Source organism: Salvelinus alpinus, chromosome 26 (assembly GCF_045679555.1).
Source record: "Salvelinus alpinus chromosome 26, SLU_Salpinus.1, whole genome shotgun sequence".
Lineage (NCBI taxonomy): Eukaryota > Metazoa > Chordata > Actinopteri > Salmoniformes > Salmonidae > Salvelinus > Salvelinus alpinus.
The window spans coordinates 22,834,309-22,845,093 of NC_092111.1; the positions used below are offsets into that span (position 1 = coordinate 22,834,309).

Genomic DNA, 10,785 nt, shown 5'->3' on the forward strand with positions numbered 1-10,785 from the left:
GTGTATCATGTGTCCTCATCAATATGATACAATGATCTTGTAATTTTTGTGTAGGCTATTTATCTGGAACGCATACTCAACCTGCACCTGCTGGAGCTGTCTGGCGGTCAGAACGATCTGAAACGCGCCGCCACCACATCTCTCCGCAATTATTTGCATATCAATGACAAACGTTCTCCTTTAACCAATCAGCTTACAGTGGAAGCTCCATAGCAACATCCATTCTAGGCATGTTATCTCGCGACCAGACTTTGTAGTGGTGAAATTCGTAACCGTTAAGGGTTTTTTCATTTTGTTTTTACAAGGAATTACTTTATCTTATTATTCGTTTAGACTATTCCAAAAAATCGCCAGGATGGGCTGCGCCGGATTCACCTGCTCCAAGCACTCCCTCTGTGCGCTCAATATCCTCTATGTTGTGAGTATACGGTTCAAGAATTTACCATATGGAGCATTATTATTCCACTGTAACAGGTTTTGGTTTTTGGGTCGGGTAGACTGACTATGCTGCTTTTTATGCGGTCTGTACGGGTGTGTAAGATTTTTTTTTGCCGTGCAGCCTATTGTAAACAATACATTGGGTCAGACCAGGCTCCCATGTTATTAATTATTCAAACTGAGCCGCTGTCTGGAATCTCCAGTTTGCCGAAGGCAACCTCGACAAGTCAAAATATTATAATTTATATTCAGTATTTAGGCTACTTAATATTTAGAATAGCCTATATTCTTTCCTGTTCATTTCCTATCTCTCCTGAGTCCTGACACTTTCCAATGCAAGTGTTCATCCTTTCTTTGCTCAGCTCAAACCATTCCTGATATATCTTATCAAGTGATCGTTACTGAAAACAACGTATAGGCCATAGTGTGTCTTTAGACTCCATAGCATCCTGTCCAAATCCTCAACATAGGGCCTCCAATGTTTTGCAGTCTGAGAAATACAGGAGTGATGGTGGCATCAAAACAGACCACAGTGGTGACCTAGATTTAAGATGAATATACGTTTGCGGGCAAATAAATGCTGTCATGGTGGAAAATGATGTTCCGCTTTTGACTGTCGCTTCTTCTGCCTCTAAAAGCGTGTAGTCTGAGGTGTAGCCTGTGTGCGCTTCAATGTCCTCCTGACCGGTTGTACCATTGAAATTACATCACTCACTTTGTTTTATTATATAAGCCTATCTGATTTGTGGTCAACATCCACTCTCTCCCTCTTTCTCTCTGTCTCTCTCTCACACACACACAGACCATGTTTGACTGTGGAGAGTTCATACTTCATATAATGACCCAAAGAGATCTATTGCTTAGGGTCTTGGCTGTCTGTCTGCGTCTGTGCATGCCTATCTATTTTTCACTGTCTGTCCGTCCTTCCCTCCATTTCTAGATGGTGAGTCTGCTGATGATCGGCATTGCTGCATGGGGGAAGTGGTTCGGCCTGGTGTCCAGCTTCCAGGTGGTGGGCGGAGTCATCGGAGTGGGGGTGTTCCTGTTCTTGGTGGCGTTGGTCGGCCTCATCGGGGCCGTGAAGCACCACCAGGTCCTACTCTTCTTCGTATCCTAACCTTCCACCAAGGCAGACTTGACCTGACGGCAGACTTGACCTGACGGCAGACTTGACCCTAGACCCAAGCATATTTGGGGTCTAGAATTTGAATTATGGCTTGAGTATAGGTTTGGGGTTGGTTTTCAAGTCCAGTAGATTGAGGCCTTGGGTAGGCTCCGTGTTAAATCCAAGAGAACTGAAGTTTCAATGAAGCTTTTCAAATAGCTTCCGCAGATTGTCTGAATGAGACTACCCTCTACACGCCGTGCTTCACCCATTGTGCTTTATTTCAATAGGACTCATAGCCCCTTGTCGTTTATCCATGACCTGTTTTCCAGGTTGTGCTGTTCTCTTACCCTTCTGTATGTTGTGGGGTATTTCCTGCAGGTTTTCCATTCATGCATGGCATGCACACGCAATAATATCTATGAGACCAGGTCCAGTATGGTATTACACATTGTAGTCAGCCTGCATAGATACTGCTGACCCCTGACCCCTGCTTCTGTCTTTGTCATTATTACAGTATTATTATTATATTATTACATTACGTTATTGCAGTATTATTATATTATTACATTACGTTATTACAATATTACACAGTCGTTAATAGTGTATTTCACTCTAGAATATTCCATATTACTAATATAGAAGGATAGAGAAATAAAACAGTTGGAGCCCATTGACTGTTGAAAATAATTAACCTCTACCTTTGGAAGTGTGACCAACTGGTTTCAAAACTACAAAAGCTCTGTGTTGAGAATGTGTGTATTGGAGTGTTATTCCTTGACAGTGGAGCCCAGTATATGATCATCCTCTTCATGGTGTTCATCGTCCAGTTCTCTGTCTCCAGCGCCTGTCTGGCCATCAACAAGGATCAGCAGGTAGGAACACAAACTGCTGTCAATCACAACAACCTTCTGCTAGGTGCTAGAGGAACAAAACCCACTTTTCAGACAAAACCCAGAAACCTTGTGATGAAATACTAGATGGATACAAGACAACCTGTACTCCTGAATCATGATACAGTGTGTCTATAAGGATGTGAGCTGCATTTTGTGGCAAAATCTTAGAGCTAGAGGACCTCCCGTCTCTCTTCTCAGGCTTCTTAGTGTTCTGCACTGTGGTGTGTTCCGGTTCCATGCAGTATGGAGTATATTTTTAGAAGTAGATCACTATTTTATTCAGACTGACCTCCATCTGGTGCTAGAACAGCTGACTACCATAGAGATGTCTGGTCCTGTGCAAACAGGCATTGTAATACACTCATACACACAGATATAACTGCATCTATGGTGGTCAGTGCCTGCTGTTGTACCCCTGTTTTAGGAACACCTGTTGGAGGTGGGATGGAACAACTCGTACACCACCCAGAGAGATGTGGAGAAGAGTCTCAACTGCTGTGGCTTCTACTACGTAGACAACAACGGAACCTGCGATGCTGTAAGCATTACCAAGTGAACCCTCTGTTGCACTGAATCTACTGTCTGTTGTCTATGACCTCTCCTTCACATGTCCCAAGCTCTGTTTGTGCATGCCAAGATGTATAATTACAATGAAAGAACAAGTTTTTACGCATACAGTTTCTGATGATATTAGTTGCTGTATATTCAGTATTGTGGTTGTGAAGCAGTTTTCCTAACTAACTGGTCCGTCTGTGTGGTGTTTCTGTGTCCCTCTACAGGCCTGTTTCCCCAACCACTCCTGTTCACCGTGTGCTGAGCAGATCCAGGAGCATGCAGGAGAGGTGCTGCGCTTCGTGGGCGGGATAGGCCTCTTCTTCAGCTTCACTGAGGTGAGATTGCCCTGTTTATACAGTCAGAGGAATGTTCTGCTGTATCAATCAAGCAATCAATCAATTTAACTTATATAGTGTTTTAAAATAGTGCTTTTTTCTTTACAGTAAACTAGCCTATTTTGAGGTGCAGTTCATGAAATCTAATAGGTAATGAAAATGTAGCTATATACAGTATGTGATCTATTTGTAGGTCAGTAGCATAAAACTGGGCCCAGTAATGCTTGTTATTTTGACCTATGAATGTTTTATTCGTCCTTCTTCAGATCCTGGGGGTGTGGCTAACGTACCGGTACAGGAACCAGAAGGACCCTCGAGCGAATCCCAGTGCCTTCCTGTAACCGTTGGCAACTGCTGGCTTTGTACCCCACTCTTGGAATGGCCAACTTTCCTCCTGGAGAGCTACTGGTTGTGCAGGCTTTTGCTTCAGCCCTACTCTAACTGTAACACTAAAACAACTGATTCTAAACAAATTAGCTGCTCATCAGAACCCTGTTCAGCTGAATCAGTTGTGTTAGTTAAAGCAGGGCCGGAGTAAAAGCCTGCACACCAAGTAGATTTCCAGGTGGAGGAGGGCTAGCCGCCTGTTTTAGGGGCTGTGTTTGTAAATAAGCGAGTGACTTGTGTGTGTTTTCACCAGCTGTGCAAAGCGGCAGCCCTTTGTGTGGTGTTACATGAAGTGATTGTTTTTCCAGAATGTGGTGTGTGTCTGGAAAATAACTGGGTCATGTTCATTAAGCACCAAACGGAAGAAAACTGACAGAGACAAGAGGATCTAGCTTCACTTGTCAAATAGGAAACGCTCCTTTACACTTTCCGTTGCAAAATGTTTTCCGTGGTGTGCCCTAATGAACACGACCCTGCTGTATATTAAAGATGCTGCATGAGCCTATTACCCTAATAGGACACCTTAAACCACTCCCGATCAGAACCGTATCCTGTATACACTTGAGTGTACAAAACATTAAGAACACCTTCCTAATATTGAGTTGCAACCCATCCCCCCTTTGTCCTCAGAACAGCCTCAATTCGTCAGGGCATGGACTCTACAAGGTGTCGAAAGCGTTCCACAGGGATGCTGGCCTATGTTGACTTCAATACTTCTCACAGTTGTGTCAAGTTAGCTGGATGCCCTTTGGGTGGTGGACGATTCTTGATACACAAGGGAAAGTGTTGAACATGAAAAACCCAGCAGTGTTGCAGTTCTTGACACAAATCAGTGCGCATGGCACCTGCTACCATACCTGTTCAAAGGAAGGCACATCAATCTTTTGTCTTGCAAATTCACCCTCAATGTCTCAATTGTTTCAAGGCTTAAAAACCCTTCTGTACCCATCATCTACACTGATTGAAGTGTATTTAACAAGTGATCTCAATAACGGATCAAAGCTTTCACCTGGATTCACCTGGTCAGTCTTTGTCATGGAAAGAGCAGGTGTCCTTAATGTTTGTACACTCCGTGTCTATCCTCTCATATACAGAGGCTCAGGCTTTGCTTCTGGTGACAAATCTCAAGAAATTAACATTTTCAGATAACACATTTGATATTTGATACACCCTTGATGGGCAAGCGTTCAGTATGCTCAGACCTGTATTAAAGCATGCAAACTGTGATGTTGTGACTACTGAATGACACCTGTATTACAGATGGTAGCTGACATGATGAAGAACAGTTAGCATTATTTTGTGCGCATGACGACTGAAGATGTCATTGAATATTTGTACATTTGATACACTCAATTACTGAAGGACTAGGGTGCTGTTGACAATTGTATGCTGTAACTACATAACTACAAATATTTAAGCAGCTTGTTGTTGCCTTTACTTTAAGTCATTATGTTACACAGCATTTGCATTTTTTTGTGTTCTGAATGTTTATTTGTGTGTAAACATTCCTAATTATTTGAAATCGGGAAAAAACAAGGGATACTTAAAGGGATTTTGGCAATGATGCCTGTTATCTACTTCCCCAGACTCAAATGAATACGTGGATACCATTTTATGTCTCTGTGTCCATTATGAAGGAAGTTAGAGGTTGTTTTGTGAGCCATTGCTAACTAGCATTAGCGCAACGACTAGAAGTCTTTGGGTATCTACTAGCATGCTAGCAGATACCCATAGACTTCCAGTCATTGCGCTAGCGCTAGTTAGCAACTTCCTTCAAACTGCACGCAGACACATAAAAAGGGTATCCATGAATTCATCTGACTCTGGGGAAGTAGATAGAAGGCCTCATTGCCAAACTCCTAAAGTATCCCTTTAAGAGTCAATTGCTCATGCCGTCTGAATATCATCAGTATGAAATGCTTGGGAAGACTGACTGACATGTGAAAGAAGAGATGCGCTTTGTTCTGCTGATAGTGTTACAAAGCCTGACAGTCGATTGTGTGTGCATGTACATAGGTGAGCGTGCTCGTATGTCTGTTGTGTGCTGTTGTATCAGTTACCTTGGCTTGTGCCTTGCATGTCTCCTCTACTAGTGTGTACTGCTGCTTGCACCGCACTGGTGGTTCTGTGAACTACAACATACCTTTGTACAAGAAATCTCAATAAAATAGAAAAGTAAAAAAATATATATTTCATACACTGTTTCTGTTCTTTGGTTTTCATTTCAACAATGAGTAACTCCATTCCCACCAATGCCCAGTCAAGTTGACCTATTAGAATTTTTTTCCTGAAAGTTCACTGGGTTTGTTGGGCTCTGTTTCCATAGAAACCAGTGGCATTCAATGACATTGCAAAATGTAGAGCTCAGCAGTAGCCTAACCCTTTCCAAGAAACTCTAAAATCTCTACAGAAGTGGAATGACAAAATAATGCTTTTATTTGCTAAATGTTATATTAGATTCCCATGAACTTATTACATTACAATATTATAGTACTACATGACATTACTAAGAATAATGTGTGGGTGTGTCATTCCCTCACTGGCCCCGCCCATTCAGGATGTGACCAGGATGTCAGCACTCACTCCCTAGCTACACAAACACACGGATTCATACACAAACACACGGATTCATGCACACCCACTGTATTTTTATTTCAATAGCCCTTTTAACCTGAGTCATTGTCATGAAGGGTGAAAGGACTGAATTACATTTTCCAATGAGACACAAATCATTTCATAATTGCACTATATTTAATAAAAAGACATCTCAGATGTACAGCAATACATTACAAAGACAGAGAAGTTCAGGAAAAATAACTGAATTTAAAAAATGGAATTGCGTTTTGTGAAAGTGAAGACTAGTTCTTTCCAGTGCTTAGGTTTACATGGTGACAGTATGCCACTGGCTGACTCCTAGGCTCCAGAGAACGTTCAGAGAATGTTCGGAGAACCTCTGAAGTCACAGGCCAAAGGCCATGGGGTCACATGAGTCAGTGCTTACAACTCAGTCTTCAGCAGCTTCTTGGCCTTCTGCATGTTGCTCAGTACTACAGGGAGAAGGGAAAATGAAGAGCAGGTTGTTTCTCACAAAGGCAACATTTTCTAATCTCTGAATTAATTATAAAACAATCTGAATACACTTAGTAATACCTTACATTAATAAAAACGTATACATGTGTATAAATGCTTAAATATTTACAATCTATTAAATACAGATTTATTAAAAGTATGTAAACCATTAGTATGCAATCAAACAGTCAAAAGGGAGATAAGATCAAGTTGTACTCACAGAGTTTGATGTCAGAAGGCTCATAGGCGTACATACGGTTGGAGTAGCGCCCTGTGATGTCAGCTCTCACTGTCATAGAGGGATCTGAGGAGAGAGCGATTAAGAGAAAGAGAGAGAGGGGGGGAGGGAGAGATAACTATTGATTAAAATCTGTTGCTTTTGTTTGATGCCATCATAAACAAAATAATGACATTCCTTCTCATGTAATGCTGCTGGGAAAACGTGGCATTTTCACTCACCGACAAAGATGATTCTAGGGACGTACTGGCCATCAGGGGAAAGATGCTTGTCTGTGGTTTCATACTGACAACACAGGGAAAGAAACACATATCAATAAAGTCAGGTCAACAAAAAATAAATAACAGTGCCCTAAAATACTAATATAAATCAAACCATATAATCATCAAATCTAATAGATCAAAAGAGAAGTCATCTAGGTATTGATTCTGACAATGTTTTCCAAAGACTTCATTTACAACTCACCACCAGATTGAGGACGATCAAGTCTTCATCAGCCACCTTCTGGATGTCCTTGTCTTCAGCGAAGACCTTCTTCATGGCTGGATTCATGGAAGACATCATGAAAGACGTTTTGAAAAGTGTTACATTGACTTAACTTAAGAGATCTCCATAATGGTTTTATTGTCCTCTCCCATACACGGCAGCAGGATGTAAGAGGTGTATACCTACCACCTTGGCAAACAGAGCCATGTTTGTTCTACTACGAGTTTGATAATGGTTGTTTAAACAAGTCTTGGCATCTAATACAACTGAATGATGCATCACGATTTGGGAGAATACCAGGACGCAAATAATACTCATAAAAGCCAAGGGAGGGACATTGACCTGTGGTCTGTTCAGGAAGGTGCAACAGAGTGGCAGTTTATTTGCTATAGGTCAGGGGTTAGAGGTTAAAGGTCAGGGTCTTACATGCACTGTGAGGACAGTCCTCCAGGTGGAAGATGACCATCAGAGGCTTGTTCCTATGGAGACAAATTAGTTCTGGTTACAGAATAAAATGGAATATAAATCCTTGAAATGTATTTGTTTTTGAAGTGTATTTGTCAGCCATCTAGATCTGTTACATCAATGTGAAATAACACCTTATTCCCTATTTTGAAATTCATAAAAAGTAGGGTGCCATTTTGTATGTAGCCATAAAGGTTTGTGCACTCACTGTGCCCTGGCCCAATACAGAGCCTCCTCATAGGTCTGAGCCCAGATTAGCTGATCACCCCAGCCTATAGGAGACAGTCAGGAAGAACAGTGTCAGTGCAACAGTTTCAGTACAACATTAAAGAACATTCAGGTAGAGATATATTGTTTAGAACAGACATGCCTCTACTGACATGTAGAATAAGGAATCGCATGTCAGCTCTTTTCATTAGATATCTCCAACCACACTGATCTTACAGAGCTTTGAGAATGAGGAAAAGGAGAATGTGTACTCATGAATTCATTCATTAACAACACTATACACTGTAATAGGTTTTGGAAATAGTAAGTGGAGAGTGTTACCTCTGGAGAGAGTCTGAGGGATCCTCTTCCCCCTCTTGGCGATGTTCTTCTCAGGCTTAGCCAGAGATGAAGACACGGCTATGGCCACCAGGACCAACAACACCGACAGCAGACCTCGGATCATGATTACCACCTTTCTGGAAGGAAACACAGTTCAATAAGCATCTCAGAGTAGGTAGGAGTGATCTAGGATTAGGTCCCCACTGCCCATATCATTTTAATCATTCCTATTCACTCCTATTCTGAATCATTGTGAATATGGGCCCAGATAACACATGCCTGCCACAAAACTGCACAGATAGTCTACTTCTATTTGCATACTATTATAACTCAACAGTATAGCTGAGGGAAAACAATATGAAGAAGTGCCATGCAGAATTACAAATAATTGCACATCTATTCAGATTTGTTCAAGTTGTTGAAGACTGAAAGACTGAAAAAGTTCACAGCATTTCAAGGCACATTTACCAGACAAAGGATCAGATGGAGGGATGAGGGATGGTGAAGAGAGATATGTGGTTAGAGAATAAGGCTTCCATTGTGGTGGAGGGAGAGATCCATTTCCTACCTGTTCTCTGTGGCACCTTTGTGTGTCTCCTGTGTTCTGCAGCTCCTCGTTCTGCTGTGTCCCTTCTCTCTCACCTGGACCTGCTCTTATACACCGGCCCTAAGCTCTCATGCTGACCCCTCCCACCAACCCTCACCTCTCCCTCTCTCCTCCCACAGCTCTGATTGAATGTGTGTCTACTGTGGAGGTAAGCAGCTCTGATTGAATGTGTGTGGCCTGTGGAGGTAGGCAGCGTAATGGATTCTAGAACTTTCACTTTCTCTCCCTTCCATCGCTATCGGACACAGGCTTTTAAAGACATATTAAGCCTGGTTAAAATGTTTGCACTACGTTGGATATGATAGTGTTGTTATGTACGTTTTCTTGGAGTTTTACACAAAGAATGTGTAACGGAACTGTTGAATCATAATAGTTGGCTCAGATCCAAGGACAAGTCAGCATTAAATCGAGGAATCTGATATCGGGGCTACTAGTCAGTTCATGATTGGTTCAGGTCAGATCCGTGAGATTGACATCATTCTCAATAAATTAACTTTCCTAAAGTAAACAAAAACATTTAATAGGTTTTACGTGGCCTTATTTTCACTCATTCTGTGCTTGTAGTTGATCCTCCAAACCATTTTGTTTCGTTAGATAAAATTGGCTGTCATATTTTGTTATAACTATAATGCAGTAGGAAAATATGAAAATGTGTCTAAAGCATATTAGAAAACATTCTAAAACACTCCACACCAACTCATATTACATCACAATCCCATTCTGAATGATGTCTCTGCACAATTTTATTTTTCAAAGATGTTCTGCTGTGCCATAAATCCATGTTTGAATGATGCAAATATGGATTTATGGGACAGTGGGGAAAAGAATTGGACGTAATATGAATCTGATTACATCCGAATCCCATTTTGAATGATGTCTCTGCTCAAATTGTGAAAAAAATGTCTACTGTCCCATAAATCCATATTTGCATCTTGTTGTAAAAACCATCATGCAAACATGGATTTAGGGCACAGTGGAACCTCTTATTGTGCAGAGACATCATTCAGAATGGGATTATGTTGTTATATGAGTTGGTGTGGAGTGTTTAAGAATATGTTTTAGACACATTTTCTAAACTAATTGTAGTCAATGTCAAGTGATGACAGTTTAAAAAACAAGCACAGAAAGAGTGAATGTGTGAACTCCCCCTTTGGTGTTTATACTTTTAGTGTAATATTGGATCAACTGTTTGTAGTGATGTAAAGGGATGCTATGGTCATTGTGCACCAACATGATGTTTTTATCACGTTTTAGGGAAGACCCAGATGCAGACAGTGTTGAAGTAATGAAAGTGTATTACTAGAACAGGGGCATGCAAAACGACAGGTCAAGGGCAGGCAGAGGTCAGTAATCCAGATCAGAGTCAAAAGGTACAGAACGGCAGGCAGTCTCAGGGCCAGGGCAGGCAGAGGTCAGTAATCCAGATCAGAGTCAAAAGGTACAGAACGGCAGGCAGTCTCAGGGCCAGGGCAGGCAGAGGTCAGTAATCCAGATCAGAGTCAAAAGGTACAGAACGGCAGGCAGTCTCAGGGCCAGGGCAGGCAGAGGTCAATAATCCAGGGCGTTGTTTTATTTTTTATTTCACCATAATTTAACCAGGTAGGCAAGTTTAGAAGTTCTCATTTACAACTGCGACCTGGCCAAGATAAAGCAAA

The 10,785-nt window shown here is 41.6% G+C and overlaps 2 protein-coding genes across 3 annotated transcripts; one reads left to right on the forward strand and one right to left on the reverse strand.

The window, feature by feature from the left end:
• The first annotated feature begins 136 nt into the window (after positions 1–136).
• On the forward strand, positions 137–5,913 carry tspan13b (tetraspanin 13b). The gene is made up of 6 exons (XM_071368265.1): positions 137–418; positions 1,379–1,546; positions 2,338–2,418; positions 2,864–2,977; positions 3,219–3,329; positions 3,596–5,913. The coding sequence occupies exons 1-6, from the start codon at positions 356–358 to the stop codon at positions 3,668–3,670; spliced, it is 612 nt and encodes a 203-aa protein (XP_071224366.1). The 5' UTR covers positions 137–355; the 3' UTR covers positions 3,671–5,913.
• A 535-nt stretch (positions 5,914–6,448) lies between these two features.
• On the reverse strand, positions 6,449–9,207 carry agr2 (anterior gradient 2). Of its 2 annotated transcripts, none has more exons than XM_071368277.1 (8): positions 9,092–9,207; positions 8,524–8,660; positions 8,183–8,246; positions 7,936–7,988; positions 7,489–7,565; positions 7,245–7,308; positions 7,006–7,089; positions 6,449–6,763 (listed from the first exon to the last, which is right to left on the reverse strand). In XM_071368277.1, exons 2-8 carry the CDS (start codon positions 8,645–8,647, stop codon positions 6,714–6,716), a joined length of 516 nt encoding a protein of 171 aa, XP_071224378.1. In that variant the 5' UTR covers positions 8,648–8,660; positions 9,092–9,207; the 3' UTR covers positions 6,449–6,713. The 2 variants fall into 2 exon arrangements, with proteins under 2 accessions (XP_071224378.1, XP_071224379.1); XM_071368278.1 differs by having other exon boundaries at positions 8,524–8,656; positions 9,092–9,170.
• Between the last annotated feature and the right edge of the window lie 1,578 nt (positions 9,208–10,785).